The sequence below is a fragment of the Eschscholzia californica genome, unplaced genomic scaffold (genome assembly GCF_041429995.1).
Source record: "Eschscholzia californica isolate CP2 unplaced genomic scaffold, dmEscCali1.0.p SCAF_4, whole genome shotgun sequence".
NCBI classification, from domain to species: domain Eukaryota; kingdom Viridiplantae; phylum Streptophyta; class Magnoliopsida; order Ranunculales; family Papaveraceae; genus Eschscholzia; species Eschscholzia californica.
This window is the reverse complement of record NW_028238461.1, coordinates 16873783-16894352: the sequence shown is the minus strand read 5'-3', so window position 1 is coordinate 16894352 and position 20570 is coordinate 16873783. Positions and strand designations below refer to the sequence as shown.

The 20570-nt window shown below is 36.9% G+C and overlaps 1 protein-coding gene across 2 annotated transcripts; it reads left to right on the top strand.

The window, feature by feature from the left end:
- Positions 1 to 3991: 3991 nt before the first annotated feature.
- Positions 3992 to 18912, top strand: LOC147543268 (uncharacterized). Of its 2 annotated transcripts, none has more exons than XM_086632995.1 (4): positions 3992 to 4231; positions 7145 to 7331; positions 7417 to 7518; positions 17951 to 18912. In XM_086632995.1, the coding sequence occupies exons 1-4, from the start codon at positions 4125 to 4127 to the stop codon at positions 18674 to 18676; spliced, it is 1122 nt and encodes a 373-aa protein (XP_086489121.1). In that variant the 5' UTR covers positions 3992 to 4124; the 3' UTR covers positions 18677 to 18912. The 2 variants fall into 2 exon arrangements, with proteins under 2 accessions (XP_086489121.1, XP_086489120.1); XM_086632994.1 differs by lacking the exons at positions 3992 to 4231; positions 7145 to 7331; positions 7417 to 7518 and adding exons at positions 16632 to 16882; positions 17474 to 17660; positions 17742 to 17843.
- The last annotated feature ends 1658 nt before the right edge of the window (positions 18913 to 20570 follow it).

Genomic DNA, 20570 nt, shown 5'->3' with positions numbered 1-20570 from the left:
GGTATTGGTTCGGACCATCTCCCGATTCTGCTCTCTAGTTTCGAACCCCATATTAAGCAACCGAAACCTTTTAAGTTTATCCGTACGTGGATGTCTCACCCGGAGTGTCAGAACTTCATTTCTGACAAATGGGAGTCTAAAATCTACCCTCGGATTGATATTCAAGCTAATCTTACAAACTTGAGCAAACAACATTAATTAAATAGTGGCTTCCATGCAGGAATGTAAATGCAACAATGATTATATAAGCCTGAGTAAGAGGCTCGAGGAGCTTTACAAACTGCAAGAAAGCATGTGGAAGGAAAAATCGCGCAATAATTTCATTACGCTGGGAGACAAAAACACCAAATATTTCCACTCTCAAGCGATTTATAGAAACCGGAACAATCGTATCCTGGCCATTAAGGACAATATGGGGAATTGGCAGGAAAATATTAATGACATCCAAAACACCTTCTCGTCTCACCTTTTAAACATTAGTACCACTAACAATACTAGTATGAACCATCAGATTAGTGATCTTTTCCAACCTTCTATTTCTGATATTCAGAATCGTGAGTTGACGAGAACCCCAGATAGGACGGAAATTGATGAGGCCATTCATTGCTTAAAGAAAGAGGCAGCCCTTGAGCCTGATGGCTTCCCCCCTTTCTTCTTTCAGTCTAATTGGGATACTATCAACCAGGATATCTACATGATGGTTACCAATTTCTTTTGTACTGCTCATCTACCCTCAGACACAAATCACACGAATATTTGTCTCATTCCCAAAACTACTTCACCTCAGACTCCGGCAGACTATCGTCCTATTAGTCTACTTAACACTACATATAAGATTATCACCAAAATCCTGCCTGATAGATTCAAAGAAACACTAACCAATATTATATCCCCTTTTCAATCTGCATATGTTCCAGGTAGGCAGATATCAGACAACATCATCATGGCGCAGGAGATTATCCACTCTTTTAAAAAGATGAAAGGTCACAAAGGATACTTCGGCCTCAAATTAGATATGTCTAAAGCGTTCGATAGGATCGAATGGAATTTCCTGGAAGAAATCATGAGGAAATTGGGCTATGCGGATCATTGGATCAACATGATCAACGCTTGCATATCAACTTCTTCCATGGCGGTTCTAATTAATGGTAGACCAGGTCTTAAGTTCTACCCCACCAGGGGTATTAGACAAGGAGATCCCCTCTCTCCCTTTCTTTTCACTATTGCGATGGAAGGTCTCAGCAGGCTCATCTCCACTAAAGCAGGTAATAATTCCTTTCTAGGCTTCCCGACAAGTAATCCTGAGCTGGAAATTACACATCTATTATTTGCGGATGACTGCATCATTTTCAGCAGAAACTCTTTGGATAATATAGCCAATCTTAAGAACCTCCTACGAATCTTTTGTGACTCTTCGGGGCAAATGATTAATTATAGTAAATCTAATATTTTCTTCTCTAAGAACTCTCACCCTAAATTCAAAAGGATGATTACTAGAGCTCTCAAAGTCAAATATGCTTCAGCCTCGGAGAAATACTTAGGTGCGCAATTATTCAGAGGGGAAACCAAAACGAAAGTTTTCAACGAACTGATAGAGCAGATCAACAAAAAACTTAACAAATGGAATCACTCTTTCCTTTCTCAGGCAGGCCGTACGGTGGTGATTTCTTCTGTGGCGGCAGCCGTACCTCGATACCAGATGCAATGCTTTGCACTCCCTAAGAGTGTAAGTAAACGCATAATGACTGTTCAAAAGTCTTTCTGGTGGGGTAAGTCTAAGGGTATTTGTACTAAAGCTTGGAACTCTATCTGTTTGCCTAAAAAAGATGGAGGTCTGGGTTTACACCTTTCGGAATTAGATAATAAAACATTTCTCAGTAAACTTGCGTGGAGATTACGCACTGAACCTAATGCAACTTGGGTACAGCTGCTTAAAGCTAAATATTATCCCAATACAGACACACCGGGACGTGTCAGATCAAACCATTCTTGGATATGGAAAAATATTAACAAATATAATGATCAAGTGCATGAACTTGCATGCTGGGAAACGCATTCGGGGACAGATATCAATATCTGGACGGACAAATGGATACCAACTATTAATTCCCCTCCTCCTAATAATTTCAACTCAAACCTCCTTAAGGTTTCCCAACTCATTACGAATGATACCTGGAATGAGAACATTTTAATGGAAACATTTGATGAGAATACTAGAAACATGATTAAAGCTATTCCCATTGATAGTAATGGGAAGGATCAACTCAAATGGCAATTAACTAACTCTGGAAACTTCACAGTCAAGTCTATGTATTACCATCTGAGAAATAGCAATATCGATAACTCTACCACCAACTATAATTGGAGTTTCATTTGGGAGATCCCCACTATTCATCGAATCCAACTCTTCATATGGAAAATTTGCACCAAAGCTTTACCAGTTAAAAATAGGATCGGTAAGTACATTGGTAATGATCTTATGTGTTCAAAATGTTCAGTCCCTGAAACCATGGAGCACGCACTTCTACACTGCCCGATGGCAAAAAACATCTGGTTTTACTTTAATGTCATTTCGGAAAACATCAGATCAATCATAGAATGGATCTTCACTTGGCAAGACTCGACTAAGAGCAACACTACAGCTACTAGCACTCACTTTGCAACGATTCTATGGAATATATGGAAAATGAGATGTGATAATTGCTTCCAAAATAACATTACAGATCCTAAAACTGTTATAACTAATATCAATAGTTTCCCGAAAAAATCTGCAGAAAAGATCAAGATAAACAATCCCAAAGCAACTAAATGGAAACCGCCAAAAGAACCCTACGTCAAGATCAACGTTGACGCCTCTTTCATCTCTGTGATGGAAAACGCTGGAGTCGGTATTATAGTTCATAATGCGGATTCCAAGTTTCTGGGAGCATCCGCGTCCCTGGAAAGAGTAAGGAATAGTGAAGAAGGAGAAGCAGTTGCCATATTACAAGGTCTCATCTGGGCTGAAAAGAATAATTATAGAAGCATAATGATAGAGAGCGATAATATTAACCTCATCAATCATCTCAAAGATCGGAGGAAAGCCATTCATTGGTTCTCTAACATCCATATTAAGAAGATCAAAGAAGCTAAAAGTAGAATGGACAGTGTGCATTTCAGCTATGCTAATAGACTACTGAACGACCAAGCAGACAAACTTGCAAAATGGGCGAGGAAGCAGAAGAAGTTTAAGTTTTGGAAAGTTGTTCCTTCTTTTTTAATTAATAAGTATTGTAATAGTGTACTTATTTAAGTTTTTATATATGAAGTTATTAACAAAAAAAAAAAAAAAAAAGCCGAAAAAAGAAAAAATTCAAAGAAATAAACTAAAGTAACAAGAGGAAGGAACAAGAAACGTCAAACTTTTTTTTTTTTTTTTTTTTTAATCTAGCAATCCAAACTAATAAAAAATCTCTCAACCCTAAAAAGAAATTCTTAACAGAGGACTATTAGAAAAAGTAACATTAAAATGAAATCCTTAGCAAAGAACTATGAGAAGAAGTAACCAGAAGGGAAATATAGAGAAACTAAGACCAAATGAGTGACTATGTGAATAACATTCTAAAAAGTACATAGTCAAAATTCACATTGATACTCTCGTTTTTTTTTTTTTGTTGAAAGATTGATACTCTAGTTAAAATCAGTAACTTGAAACTCAAGGAAAGAGAGAGTGGAAGGAAGAAGACATTAAAATTATTCTAATACCTTCAAGAAGGACTAAATTAAGCAAGGAGAGTGACTCAAAACAAATTAGTAACTAGGTGATCAGAAGGAGAGAAAACTAAATACACGATTATAAACAGCTTAAAATCCAAATCAGGACTCAAAATTAGTAACTCTAAGAGAGAGAGAGAGAGAGAGAGAGGAAAAGACACTTCTACTATGCTACTCCCCTCAGGTATAAACTGCTTGCTGGTGGGGTTTTTTTGGGTCGAAGAGTTTTTATTTCCTAAATACAAAAAGAAAGAAAATTGAGAGAAGAGATCATCACACGAGCTCTCAAACCCTAGAAAGAAAACTGAGAAAATAAATCATCACACGAGCTCTCAAATCAAACCCTAGAAAGAAAACTGAGAAAAGAAATCATGGAGTCGGAAAACGCTCTGGACCAATCCCCTGGCCGTGAGAGGCAAAAACGAGAAGATGTTCACGAAGAGTCGAGATATTTGATGGAAAAACTGAAGGCTTTTAGGTATATATTTGAATCATCTCTTATACTTTGCTTTGTTTTTCTTTCTTTCCCCAATTCTATCTTTTGATTATTTTGCGGAGAACCACTCCCTATTCTGTGATGATTATGATGATGATGATTTAGGGTTTCAATTTGATTACTATTGATAAGATTTCTCTGTTGTTAGTCTATTGTTTAGATTTAAATTCTATACCTGCTGCTAGGATATGTTGTTTTTTTTTTTGTTGAAAGGGATTACATTAATATAAAGAGTCTATTACAATAAGTTAAGACGGAAAACATAAATACAAAAAGCAAAGAAGTACAACAAAATATCACAACGGAAGAAGTGCATAGTATTACTTCGGTTTGCAGACCAGTCTTCATTGTGTCGCTTGCAAGGCTTGCAGCTCTTCATGAGAAATATACCATAATTAATCTTAAGAGTCCTTCTGGTAGCTATAAAGATGAACCTCATATCTAACTTCTTGTAACACTTGAGATGGATTAAACATACACCCAAAATCTCCGGAAGAGACGAGGGTGTCTGTAAGATGGAATCAAAGGATGATTCCGGGGTATCCCGCCAGTATTCTCCATATACAGAGACCATATCCGATCGAATTCTACAATGTAGAAGCAGTTCAGACACCTGGTAAATGGGATCGCCGTCATAGCCCGAGTATAAATACCCTGCTAATTCGACAAAAGACCGCAATTCAATTGCGTAAAGGGGTGGAGGTGAACATGTTACAGAACTTGGAATAAGAGTTAAATCTATAATACCGCCAAAAGCCAATATAATCAACAAAAAGTGAGCTGGAAGATAAGTAACATAAACTGCACGTCGAAAATGGATATTAATATACGACGTAGATTGCCGACCGGGGTCGAAGGGAAAGTTTAGATGAATGCCTTTTATTATTAATCTGATAGAAATACAGAAGTGTCTAGCATATGTACGATTAGTGTACCTAAACTGAAACCGATGCAAAATCGGTGAAACTAGAATAGATAGCCGATCTAAATGATCGTAGTTAGATCGACCACATGAAATCTCTGTATAACTAGGAAAGGATGTATGATTGTTGCAGGCATAAAGGTTCCACACAACAAGATTGCAAAGAAAATATAAAATAAGGGTTTGATCATAGAGGGGTATGAGGAGAGAGACCTCCATTAGATGATCCAGAGCTCGATCACTGATAGAAATCAACTTAAAATTCGAGACTCAGGGGTGCAAAAAGTGAAATCAACAGTAGTCTACGACTATCTTTACTCTAACTCTAATTAGGCTCACATATAGATAAGAGACTATTGATCTCTGTTGTGATAAAGTGATCTATCTACGCTGATAAAGCTTATAGATCGATTAAAGGAGATTCATGAAAAATAGAATGATGATTCAAACCCTAAGAACAAGAAATACTATACTGTAATCACCAGCCAAAATGAAACTAGATCTAATTAGATCTAAGAAAATAAGATGGACAATCGAAAGGCACAGACAAGAGGTAGAGTTTTAGAGTAGTAGAGATTATCAACAGCAAACTAGAGATTTAGATGATAATAGATAATAAGTAACAAGAAGAAGGATAAAAACTCCCTGGAAAAGTGATGAACTAGTCCGATAAGAGTCGTTTAGACGTCTCCAAGATGCATCCTCGTCCTTCAGAGGTAGTAGAAATAAAACAAACACATCCTATTCGGTTGATCTTGCTGCTTGATTTCGAGGTTTCGTCTTTAGTGTGTTGTTAATGGCTGCCTTTGCGTGCTTCGGCAATGTTGCTGCTCGTCCCTGAAGTTTGTGATTGGAAGATAACTATTGGTGGTTGATTTGTTTTTTGGTTGGGATTAGTTGTTTGGGTGATTCAATTGGTTTGGGGGTATTAATTAAATGATGTGTTTGGTGGATTTTTAGTGATTGCATGTATGTTTAGGTTACTGTGTTTGGGTAATTTGGGTGATGAGATGAGGTTCTAGGGTTTGGTTTGGGGAAAAGGAGAGGGAAGAAACGAAGGCTATCTGACATCAGCTGGGTGTTTCTCTCTCCTCAAAAACCCATCCCTATCTGTATGGTTTTTCTCTAGGATATGTTGTTTCTAATGTATATTTGTGAAGATAATCATGTATCACTACAGAACCCTACCAGCTAAATTACAATTTTCTTGTGCATGAGTTTGTCTTTTTTTTTTAAATTTGAAAGAATATTTAATGAGAAGAATATATGTAAGGGGGAAACAACACAAATCAAAAGAAAGGACTTGTTACAGAAACCATTGGTAATTTATGTTTTTAGTCCGTTCGATCACTGGGGGTGTATGCTATATACATATTTACGGATGAAAACGTTTTATCGTATCGAATATATCTACACCCATACTCCTATGCAGTACGACTCGGCCGAGTCAGCCGAATGACTCGGGAGTGACTCGGGACTCAGCAGTACACCGAGCCGAGTCCCACCGAGTCAGGTGAGTCTAGGGTTAGCCCGAGTGACTCGGCTGACTCGGACCTGACTCGGACCTGACTCGGTAGAGATTGTATATCTATTTATTTTTATAGTAAGTCTACTAGTTTTTTTATTCTAGTTATTAGTTATTACTATTAGAGTATGAGTCTACTAGAGTGATTATTTGGTTCTACTTGCTCCTAACTCTACTAGTAATTTAATTTTGAAGTTTGAACTTGATTTTATTAAGTATTATCATGTTATTATTTTATATACATACACTACTAACAACTTCATAATATTCAGAGTGACTCGGCTGAGTGACTCGGCCCTTGGCCGAGCCGACTCCGAGTCGTACTACTTAGCCGTACTCTTAATCCGACAAGCTTATCAGTGGGTGTCATTCATTAGAATACATCTTTTGTTTATAAACATATCTTAGCAATTGATTAATATTCTTTATGGTTGCGGTGTTATTTCAGGGAAAATGTTCTTGTATTTATAGATATGTGGAAGGACTTAGAATTTGAAGAGAAGCAGAAGAAAGGTGTGCCTGCTAATCTGTATGATTCTATGGACACATTTGTGAGTGATTATTTTTTCAAAATGAGAAAGCTATTCTCTGTAGTCAAGTACGAAGATTTACTAAATGAAGTTGCACTCTTTCAGGTAATAAATAATATTCTGTTATTGTTAAATCTTTTTACAGAAATTTTATGAAGCATAATTTATCTTTCTTTTTTTTTTTATTTAGGAAATCGTTGGTTTTTGTCATGACGAAATGTACGCGTATATGAAAACTCATAATGACAAATATCGTGGTGAATGGGGTCTGTGTTGCAGCAAATTAAAGAAGGTATTATTAGTAAACAACTGGACTCTCTCTCTCTCTCTCTCTCTCTCTCTCTGTATGTGTGTAATGAATGATCTTAGTTTTTGTTGGATCTAATTTTTTTTTTTAAATCTATTATTATGAACCAGATTGACAATTTGTCTGAGAAGATAAAGACTGATACAGCTGATTGGAAACTAAGCACAAGTCGGCTTTTGGGGATTCTTAGAGACTTTGACATTATAGAACACAACCTTGGAGACAGTGGAGAGTTCTCCTATGGGAGTGTGAGGAAACGTATGGATGACCTGGTGGAGTTCAATATTGAGAAAGGGAAAATTTGCAATGACTTAGATCGTATACGATCTCCCAGCCAAGCTATATTAAACCGCATGAAAGGGTTCATAAGGTTAAGAAACAGAGAGGTGTCGGAAAATGAGATTCGCTCGGGGAGCAACGTAATCGAAAACTGAAACCTAATTGAAACTTCAAATCCGCACTACAAGAAGGTTTCGAGAAAAACAGTTGATGAAGATTCAGAACTAGCTTTGAAGTTGAACTTTAGGAGAGGAAGAGAGTCAGAAAACAACCAAAATAGTGAAAGTGACAGTAGGAGACAGTTTAGAAGAAAGGTAGTGAATGACATCAGTGAATGACATTAGTTTAGAAGATAAGTTTCTCTCTCTTTCTTTCTTACCCATGCACTGATCTTGTAGAAAATTCATAGTTTGACCGTAACCTAAGCTTTTGAAGCTCTCTGTGTGAAGTTGACATGTTAGTAAGGAGAGGTGTTGGAACTGTTGATAGATGTTAAAAGATATAACCACAAGAAATCGCAACATTCACCATTAAACTCAAGAAACTTGCTCCATTAATTTCTCTTTGTAAAATAACAAAAAACTCTCAAATTAGCCACCAAGCACACTACCTTTTACTTCCTCTCACTAGGTTACTATATTTCTCCAAGGAAAGCACAAAACTCATGTTTTTTCTTACACTTGCACGGTTTCACTACTTTTACTTCACACACTTCTGTTTGATAACCCTCTAGTACTCAAGCCCACACTCATACTTCATATAAGGCTCAAATTCAAATTTGGTTTAGAGCCCACTTTTCAACATCCCCCAACAAAACTTCCGTAGCTTCTCATACCTAACATCCACTTCAATCGTTCAAAGACATCATGCTTCAAAGACATCGTAAATATATCCGCTATTTGATCTTGAGACTTTCAATACATTACTTTAATACCCCCTTTTTTAACATGCTCACGAATAAAATGATATCGGGTATCAATGCACTTGCTTCTTTCATGAGAAACGAGATTCTTGGCTAAAGCAATAGCTGATTTGTTATCAAGAAAAACTTTGGTTGGACCAACTTGAGGGCATTGAAGAGGCTTCAACATATTTCTTAACCAAATTGCATGACAAACTATAGAGCTAGCGGCTACATATTCCGTTTCACAAGTAGATAAAGTCATAATGGGTTGTTTCTTAGAAGACCAAGTAAATACCGTGTAATCCATAAAAATACAAATCCCGATGTACTATTTCAAGCTTTCATCTAACTTCGACCGGATCCTACAACGGGTTACACATAAGAATGATTATTTAATCGGATGATATGACTAGTGGGAGTGAGATATATAATCATGGGAGAGTCCCATAAATATGTCTTATAGACCCAATAGAAGTTTGGGCAAAGATAGCACAAAAGGCCCAAAAGAGGGGTTTTGGGCCTAGGGCCAAAAAGGGACTTTTAGGGCCCGGATTGGGCTGAAATTAGGTGGGGCGGTTCCTACCATAAGGAAGGTTGAATTTGCCAATTTTGGCTTGGTTTGGCCGTCACCTCCTCAAGGAACTGAGAAAATAGCAATTAGTTGTTATTTTCGACTATTTCCTTAATCTTATTCAAAAGGGTCTTTTAGGAAATCAAATTTTAGTGGGACTCTTATTAGGTTTCTATATAATGACTCTTAGTGCAGAGAATAAGGTGAGGAATTTCTCTAAGAGCTTTCTTACTGATGTGACACGAAAAATGTCACATTTGGAGAGCCTAACTTAGACTAATTAGTCATTTTCGAGTGTTATCAATAACATTTTATGTGTTTTTCTTGTTAGGTATCATTTTTGGAGATAAACATGTAATTTGGAATAAAGAGAACGAATTATCACTATCATTTCATGTGTCGAAAACGAGAGGAAAAGATTTCAAGCAAATCAAATGACAAGTGAGTCAATGACGAGTTCGACGGTAAAAATGGAAGTTAATTCGGAGTTCGGACGGGGAAGTTATGAAAGAAAGAAGTCCGAGGGTATTCTAGTCTTTTGTGAAAATTTGAAGATGTAGAGACAAGGATAATGGCACTCCTTGGTTTCTAAATCAAAGCCCAAGAGCCCAAAGAAGAATGACAAGGAAGAATTATATGGGCACCCTCTCTTTATGGATCCAAGTCAACAAAGTCTAAAGAAATTGACTAAGTCAAGGGACCTTATGGTTTGAGTAGTAAACAGAAGTTAGAGTTTACTATTCATCATCTTCTACCTTGGAAAGGAGGCAAAAAGAAGAGAGAGAAAGGAGGCTAGGAGATCTAGGGTTTCAAGTTTGGAAGTTCAAGGGTTTAGAGAGTTAGGGTTTGCTAGAGAGAAGAAAGAAAGAAGAAGGTGAAAGGAAAGCCGGCCAAAGCTTGGTCGGCCAAAGTTTTGGCCAGCACAAGAGAGAAGCACGGGCTTGGAGCTGCTGTCACGGGACGCCGGATCGAGCAAATCACTACACGGTACGCTATCAGCACGGGACTCGGGAAGCTTCCACTCGGGATGGAGCCAGACGAAAAGCAGCTTGCTGTGCACGGCCAGATCGCAGCTGCGAGTTAGGCCTGTAAACGGTAGCTTATCGGATCGGATATAGGCATATCCGTATTTGAATCCGATAAGCTATCCAAATATCCGAATCCGATAATTATCCGAAGGATATTAGAAATCAATACCCAAATCCGATAATATTAACGGATATCGGATAATATCCGATATCCGAAACTTTAACAAAATTTCAAATCTGTTCTTTAAATTTTTTAACAATTAGATCTGAACAATAAATCTCAACCATACATTTTATATATTATTATGAATAAATTTAAATTTTTATTAATTTTTTATATTTCTTATCAGATACGGATATTTATCTGATCGAATATGAGTGTATCCGTATCCGATATCCGATAAGGAATATCTGAATCCGTATCCGAATCCGAAATTTCGGATATTTTTTTAAATTCGAATACGAATGCGAATCGGATGTCGAATATTTGGATATCCATTGACACGTTTACTGCGATTGCTTGCAAGTGCTTGGGACGGCTTGCAAAACGCTCGGGACAGTTGCATATGGCACGGGATGGATGCATCCGGCTCGGGAAAGTATGATGAACGGATTTTGAATATTTTTTGGCCGGATTCTTCTTGTCTTTGGCCGAATTTTTCTAGGGTTACCGACCACTTTCTTGGCCGGAAACTTTAGGGCTTTTGCTCCCCATCATCTTAGCTAGTTACCCATGTGGTTTGATTTGATTTTGGACAAGAAATTTCTAGAGGGAGAAAGCTAGGTTAGCTTTAATGGAAGTTGTGTTCTAAATGGAGAAGATGATGGTGGTCGCTATGGGGAACCGAGAAAATTGCTAAGGGGAGATCAGCTGCAACTAAAAACTCATATTTTCCGACGATCTTAGCCTCGAACCACATCGAAAAAGGGGGATTCTCTCATCATTTTCTTTCCATTTCTTATTCATTCACCATGTTTAGCTAACTTTAGTGTGTCTATTATATGAGATGAAATGAGATGAATTTGTGATTACGTTTAATATGATTTGATGTTTTGATTATAAATTGATGTTCATTTATTTCGATTATCGTTTCGATCGTATTTTCATGTGTCTTGTCAAGCACTTCACATAGTTAATAGGGAAAAAGAAGTATTCGATTTCGATCGTAGTCTAAGGTATATTTTCATGTGTCTTGTCATGCACTTCACATAGTTAGGCGACTAGACAACACTTTCGTTGACTCGGGATCAACCGATTTAGACGTTTGTTTGACTAAGTATGATCTCTATACGTAGTACTTAGAGACATCTAATTTAGGAGTCGAACATCGATTATACCTTGAAACATTGGATCGGACTACACGTAGTCGTAGGTTTATCATTCTCGGTTTGACACCTTTTTCACTTATTTGTCTCCCGACTCTTGTTCCTCCGACTCTTCTCTCGAATCCCTCTCGCCCGTTTTACTTTGCTAATTTATCTTAGTTTTACTTGCTTTAATCTCTTATTGCTTATTCATCGTAACCCCCCATTTATCCTTGTTTTTCTCCTTTTTAGTCTAAGTTAGCTAGTGATACCTAAACTGGCGAACGAGACTCCTTTGTTATCCGAATCACCTTCCTATCCTTGGATCGACTCCGGTTTTACCGATTACTACTTGATACCTCCGCTTGGGTTTGCAACCCTTTCGGGCATCACTTACTCTACAACATCAAGTAAAGAAGAGAAAGTGAGCTAATTCCCAAAAAGCTATCAACTAGTCATTCAAGAAGAAGTGATCTTCTTATCAAACTACCGTTGGAGTTCTAGCTAGCTTTCAAGGTGGGAATATTAAGTAGATCATTCGGTGTCTCAAGTAGAGGAGCTATAATTAGAGCTCTTGATCTTCTAAAGCGATTGGTAAGGTTCGAGGAAAAACTAGCGATTAAGGTAAAATCTTCTAGACTCTTAGTTAATTATTAGTTTATGCATGTGATTCTGGGATACTAATGTTAGACATGTGATGTCTGAGATTCCGCTAAACGACATTAGTAGACACCACAATACCCAACAGTGGCGTCAGAGCCTCTTGCAAATAACTAATTTTTGCTAAGTTTCGGACTAATCTATGATTGATTAGCTTCATAGTTTTGTCTAAAAGTGTTTTAGACATTCAATTTGATTGTTTTGAATGAGATTCAATAGTTTTTAAATTGATTATCAAAGATTTATGATTGAAAGTGTTTCAAAAGATTCAATTTTGATTGATTTCGGTGTTGAAAAGTGTATGGGCAAATATTCGCCCCACGAAGTGCCTGTAGAATAAAGGAACAACCGCTTTGTAAGGGTAAAACCCGCGAGGCTAAATAAGAAGGCCTGATAATGGCCCAAGTCGCTACTCCGGTCACCGAATCCATACCCGCTTAGCACTAAGCGTATCTGACACGTGTCACGCGATAGCCACCTGCCAGTACTAGGCAATCTTACGGCCAGAGGGTTATTGCGCAATCCATAACCGCACTTGTGGTAAATATTCCGTATCTGCCACTTAAAGACGGGCGTTACCGGCAAGTAGCTTACCGCACACGCGGTAACATCTTAGCCGTCCCTCGAGAAATTCGAATATTCATCTAACGGTCAGATCGTCTAGCCCTTAACGTATCTCTCAGGAGTAATGACACGGAATAAATACGTCGGTTACTAGCTGGTTGTCATCAAGGCAATCCCTCTCCACCATTATAAATACGAGAAGCAAAACTCAGACAAGGGCATCCAATATTCGACAACAGTACTCGAGTAGCTAAATCCATTCTCTCCACTCACTTACTCTCTCATAAGCATCTCAAAGATCTTTCGATTCTCTCAAGGTCTCTGACTCATCATCTTAGAAGTTGGGAGATAAGAGTCTGGTAGTCACAAATCAAACGATAACTAGCTAGCCGTATCGACACCATACCACCACCACCTTATTGCATAAGAGAGCTCTCTGGTCTAATATATCTTCCCTTCAACGGTAACGAGCTGACCGTATCAATGTCATCCATCCAACGATCCTCACCATCCGATCCACTTACGACCAGCACCTTATTGTTGATCCCTTTACGACCAGCACCTTATTGCAAGTCCCACTTACGACCAGCAAGTTAACGACAATACATCATTACCATCACCCTTTTCACTACAGTAAGTATATCATTACCGTGGGGATCTGTTCCGACAACTCCACGAGCCGCGACACCTAAGCACTCCGACGACGGTTACCTCACTATCGCCCACTTTCACTTTATTTATATTTGATCGAGTATCTGACTTGACCGTCGGAGCCTCCTTAGGCCGGCACCATCCCGGTGTCCCAGAGGCTTCACGATCTTTTCTCTCTTTTTGTGTGCAGGTTCTTTTCGACACGTAGCTGGTCCCCAAAGCATCCGACCCGACCCGACAAGACTTTTGACCGTTGACCCGTTCATTGTCAGACTTTCCGACCCGTAGATGTTTTACCGTCTACAAAAAGTGTTTTCAAAACTTTGATTTTCATTGATTTTGATTAATTTGATGATAATCAAGAAATTGGTTTTTTTAGTAGTTTCTACAAATTGGAATTTTCAGCTTGAGAAGCAAAAGAAAAAAAAATTTATGGAAGTTACTAAAAAGTTGGAGTAACATGGATGCTGCTGGTCGGACGCGTTCTGGACACACATCTGGCCTATGCAGACGCAGATGCGTCTCGGTCTTCTGACCAAGACCGACTCGGATTGCATATCAAACGGGATGCCAAACCTAAAGACAAAGGTCCTCCTCCTAACACCAAATGTTTCTGTTGTGATGACAAGGGCCATTGGAAGAGAAACTGCCCTAAGTTCTTGGAGGACAAGAAAAACAGAATAGTGGTTTCCGGTTCAGGTATTAACAGTTAATTTATCAAATACTGTAAAATTCCCAAATTTTGGTATGAGTTACCTAAATGCCCTATCATTATGAATGTACAGGAGCAGCTGGGAACTGAGTATTTGGCTAAAGGAGATAAGATCCAAGAGGAAATAGAAGCCAAGACTGCTAAGGATGCTGAAAGGGATCAACGTCTTCTTTAGGCACAAAATCTAGATTGAGTGTTTTTCTAGTTTAACATCATCTCTGTACTAAATATTATGGAGAATCAATAAAGAAGTTTAATTCTATATTGAGATGTTATAAAGTGCTAAATTAACCAATTATACTGAATGATTCTAATCTTGATTAAACATGTAATAGAGACATGAAACTCTCATAAATAAGTTCATCCCAATGACAAAGGGATGAGGACGGTATGTCCAAAACAACCAAGAATGCTTAAGGAAGCACTGAATCGACTGACAAGATAGAAAATCTTGAGTCAGAAACAGAGGTTGATCGTCAACGTACTTCTAACCTATCCAATTTGGTGAGTCCAAAAGGATAAAAATTGAAGAAGACGAATCGAACCCTATCCTCCAAAATCCACTAAATCTAGACACATTTCCAACATATTACCAAAAATCCGTCTGAAGAGCTAAGCCTGTGTAAAAATGTTTTACAAGGATACAAAAAATTAGCTAAAAGACTGACGCAATTTCTTTAGAACAAATTTGGGCCTTTTCCACAAACAATCAAGAGAACAAAGTGTTTGTTGCTTATGATGGTATTCTTATAGTAACTAATGTAACAAGGTACTAATTATTACAAGAATAACTAGAGAAAAGTACAAGTCGAATTAATTCGACCATGAGAAAAGTCATAAGGAGTCACAAGGAACAATCATGCAATTTATACAGGCCGATTAAGTAAAGGAACTACACAAGTGGAGCTCTAGATCTTCAGGAAAAGGGGATCAAACTAGTCTGAGGGATAAAACAAATTAAAGTAATTTTGACTTTCTAGTTAACTATTAGTTTTGGCATGATAGCCGCCAGCCTAGTGTTAGATATTTGATATATGAGATTCCGCTTAAAACATTAGGTGATACCAAAATCCTACAAGTAGCGGTCTACAACAACATTGGAAAGGTGAAGAAGATGAACGTGAGACACGTAAATTCATATTCCTTACGTTAAAAGTTATTTTCTTGGGAAGTTTTAAAGCATCTCTCGTTTGTGTTATTTTTGTCTTCCGCTTAAAAGCGCACCCCTCTATGTGAAAAAAAATTCTTAAAAGTGCCCCCCCTCACAAAAGAGACAATTCTACTTTTTTGTTTGACTTAAAATCGATAGACTCGACCGAATGTGGTCTAAAGGCGGTTTGAGTCCATCGATGTCAAAGAAGCACACACTAACTCCTTTTTGTTTTCCGGTTATCTATTGTTATACCATAATATCACAAACTTTATTTCTCTCTAACTTCGATTCTCCTGCACAATAAATCGTTGAAGCCTCAATTATCGAGATAATCTCTGAAGCTTTTCTTTCTCTCTTTGAACTCCTCGCTAGACGAATCAAAATTAGGCAATCTCGACCGTTCTTATTTGGGGGTTTTTGGTTGAATTTAATGGAGGATTCTTTGATAGGCTAAAAAAGATGATGTTTTGTAGTTTTTACTTGTGTTTTTGGTTGAAAATCATTTAGCCGAGATTAAAAGGTAGGTTACAACCGTTTATTGATAAAAAATCAGTGGGTTCGAATTGATTTTTGTTACAAAATCGGTTGAACTTTATCGACACTACTGAAAACAGTTAAAATTGGTAGATTCATGTCGATTTTGTGACAAAATTCAACTTCAAGTCCACCAAGTCCAATTGCAGTTTTTTTGTTTCACAAAAATGGATCGAACCTTACCGCAACTCTTGGGTAAAGTTAATTAGTCAATTATTAAAAAAAAATAGAAAATGACGGTTTAAATAAAAAATCTATTATATAAAACAGAAGGGAAAATGATGACTGGGACAAACATCCTTATTTAATATGAGACTAGGGTATATTCCGTGCCCTACGACACGGACACTTGTATCAATCAAATGTTACGAAATTAATTTTTCATATTTTATTGGGAGAAAGATTTTTATTAGTTATTATAATTTTTTTGTTTCTTTTCTTTTAAATTAGTTATTATTTTATTGAGAGAGAGACTTCTAGACAATATCCTTTATTAAAAAAAGGATGTTTGTCCCAGTCATCGATTTCCCTTCTGTTTTATTATATAGATATTGTCTAGAAGTCCTTCTCAAAATTTAAGATATAGTCATTCGTAGAAATAAAATTTAAAAAATCTTTACGGATATTGCAAGGGTTAAAAAAGGAAATTGAAATTCTTCTTATAAAATAACTAATTTAAGAATAAATGAAATAAATGGGAATAAATAATAAGTAGAATACCTAAAAATTATGGAAATAAAAATCCTAATTTAAAAAAAGAAAGAAAATTGAGAAAAGAAATCATCACAGGAGCTCTCAAACCCTAGAAAGAAAACTGAGAAAAGAAATCATCACACGAGCTCTCAAATCAAATCCTAGAAAGAAAACTGAGAAAAGAAATCATGGAGTCGGAAAACGCTCTGGACCAATCCCGTGGTGGTGAGATGCAAAAACGAGAAGATGTTCATGAAGAGTCGAGATATTTGATGGAAAAACTGAAGGCTTTTAGGTATATATTTAGATCATCTCTTATACTTTGCTTTGTTTTTCTTTCTTTCCCCAATTCTATCTTTTGATTATTTTGCGGAGAGCCACTCCCTATTCTGTGATGATTATGATGATATTTAGGGTTTCAATTTGATTACTATTGATAAGGTTTCTCTGTTGTTAGTCTATTGTTTAGATTTAAGTTCTATTATAATAATGTATGATTACAGAACCCTACCAGCTAAATTATAATTTTCTTGTGCATGAGTTTGTCTTTTTTTTTTTAAAAAAAAAAATTTTGAAAGAATATTAATGAGAAGAATATATTTAAGGGGGGAAACAACACAAATCAAAAGAAAGGACTTGTTACATAAACCATTGGTAATTTATGTTTTTAGTAGCGTTCGATCACTGGGGGTGTATGCTGCTATATACATATTTACGGATGAAGACGTTTTATCGTATCGAATATATCTACAAATCTACACCCGTGCTCTTAATCCGACAAGCAGCTTATCAGTGGGTGTCGTTCTTCATTATGAACACATCTTTTTGTTTATAAACATATCTTAGCAATTGATTAATATTCTTTATGGTTGCGGTGTTATTTCAGGGAAAATGTTCTTGTATATTTATATTGGTGGAAGGACTTAAAATTTGAAGAGAAGCAGAAGGAAGGTGTGCCTGTTAATCTGTATGATTATATGGACACATTTGTGGGTGAGTATTTTTTCAAAATGATAAAGCTATTCTCTGTAGTCAAGTACGAAGATTTACTAATTGAAGTTGCACTCTTTCAGGTAATAAATAATATTCTGTTATTGTTAAATCTTTTTACAGAAATTTTATGAAGCATAATTTATCTTTCTTTTTTTATTTAGGAAATCGTTGGTTTTTGTCATGACGAAATGTACGCGTATATGAAAACTCATAATGACAAATATCATGGTGAATGGGGTCTGTGTTGCAGCAAATTAAAGAAGGTATTATTAGTAAACAACTGGACTCTCTCTCTCTGTATGTGTGTAATGAATGATCTTAGTTTTTGTTGGATCTAATTTTTTTTTTTAAATCTATTATTATGAACCAGATTGACAATTTGACTGAGAAGATAAAGACTGATACAGCTGATTGGAAACTAAGCACACATGAGCTTTTGGGGACTCTTACAGACTTTGTCATTATAGAAGACAAGCTTGGAGACAGTGGAGAGTTATCCTATGAGAGTGTGAGGAAACGTATGGATGACCTAATGGAGGTCGATATTGATTTAACTAAAATTTGCAATGGCTTAGATCGTATACAATCTCACAGCGAAGCTATATTAAACCGCATGAAAAGGTTCATGACGTTAAGAAACAGAGAGGTGTCGGAAAATGAGACTCGCTCAGGGAGCAACGTAACCGAAAACCGAAACCTAATTGAAACTTCAAATCTGCACTACAAGAAAGTTTCGAGAAAAACAGTTGATGAAGATTCAGAACTAGCTTTGAAGTTGAACTTTAGGAGAGGAAGAGAGTCAGAAAACAACCAAAATAGTGAAAGTGACAGTAGGAGACAGTTTAGAAGAAAGGAAGTAAATGACATCAGTGACACAAACACTAGTCTGCCTGAAACTGAAAACATCGATCTAAGGCACCAGGATATGCAAGGGAAGAAAGACACCCAAGGTTTGGTAAATAATGTTATTGAAGAAACTGCGAGTAAGCTTTTCGAGAAAAGGAAGAGCAAGGTGAAAGCTTTGGTGGGTGCTTTCGAAACTGTTATCTCCCTCCACGAGAGTAAACCTTTTACTACTACTACTACTGCTTATTGAAGTTCTTAAAGATACGTTTCTCTTTTTCTTTCGTACCCATGCACTGATCTTGTAGAAAATTCATAGTTTGACCGTAACCTAAGCTTTTGAAGCTCTTTGTGTATAGGTTGACATGTTTGTAGGAGAGGTGTTGGAACTGTTGATAGATGTTAAAAGATATAACCACAAGAAACCACAAGCAATATGTAAGACCCAATTCTATCAATCAATAAATCTCATTAAAATTAGATTCAAAATATGAGGTCAAATCTCTTTCCAATAACAAAGTTAAACATCCAAACAATAACTACTAACCTTTGGAAATGTACAAAACATTCACCATTAAACTCAAGAAACTTGCTCCATTAATTTCTCTTTCTAAAATAACGGAAAACTCCCAAATAAGCCACCAAGAACACTCCCTTTTACTTTCTCTCACTAGGTTACTATATTTCTCAAGTAAAGCACAATACTCATGTTTTTTCTTACACTTGCACTGTTTCACTACTTTTACTTCACACAATTATATTTGATAACCCTCTAGTACTCAAGCCCACACTCATACTTCATATAAGGCCCAAATTCAAATTTGGTTTAAAGCCCACTTTTCAATATCCCCCCTTAAACCAAATTTCCGTAACTTCTCATACCTAACATCCGCATCAATCGTTCAAAGAGATCATGTTTCAAACGCTTCGTAAATATATTCGCTATTTGATCTTGAGACTTGCAATACATTATTTCAATATCCCCTTCTTTAACATGCTCACGAATAAAATGATATCGGGTATCAATGTGCTTGCTTCTTTCATAACAAACGGGATTCTTGGCTAAAGCAATAGCCGATTTGTTATCAAGAAAAACTTCGGTTGGACCAACTTGAGGGCATTGAAGATGCTTCAACATATTTCTTAACCAAATTGCATGACAAACTATAGAGCTAGCGGCTACATATTTCGTTTCACAAGTAGATAAAGTCACAATGAGTTGTTTCTTAGAAGACCAAGTAAATACCGTGTAACCCATAAAAAATACAAATCCCGATGTACTTTTTCTTTCATCTAACTTCGACTGGATCCTACAACGGGTTACACATAAGAATGACTATTTAATCGGATGATATGACTAGTGGGAGTAACATATATAATCATGGGAGAGTCCCATAAATATGTCTTATAGGCCCAAAAGAAGTTTGGGGAAAGATAATACAAAAGGCCCAAAAGAGGAGCCCAAAAGAGGGGTTTTGGGCCTAGGGCCAAAAAGAGACTTTTAGGGTCCGGATTGGGCTGAAATTTGGTGGGGCGGTTCCTACCATAAGGAAGGTTAAATATGCCAATTTTGGCTAGGTTTGGCCGTCGCCTCCTCAAGCAACTTAGAAAATAGCAACTAGTTGCTATTTTCGACTATTTCCTCATATTCAAAAGGGTCTTTTAGGAAACCAAATTTGAGTGGCACTCTTATTAGGTTTCTATATAATGACTCTTAGGGCAGAGAATAAGGTGTGGAATTTCTCAAAGAGCTTTCTTACTCTACAACATCAAGTAGAGAAGAGAAAGTGAGCTAATTCCCAAAAAGCTATCAACTAGTCATTCAAGAAAAAGTGTTTTTCTTATCAAACTACCATTGGAATTTAGCTAGCTTTCAAGGTGGGAATATTAAGTAGACCATTCGGTGTCATAAGTGGAGGAGCTATAATTGGAGCTTTTGGTCTTTTAAACGATTGAAAAGGTTTGAGGGAAAACTAGCGATTAAGGTAATCTTGTAGACTCTTAGTTAATCATTAGTTTATGCATGTGATCCTGGGATACTAATGTTAGACATGTGATGTCTAAGATTCCGCTAAACGACATTAGTAGACACAACAATACCCAACAGATCCCTGGCCGACCATAAGAGGGATATGGGCCGGACCGAC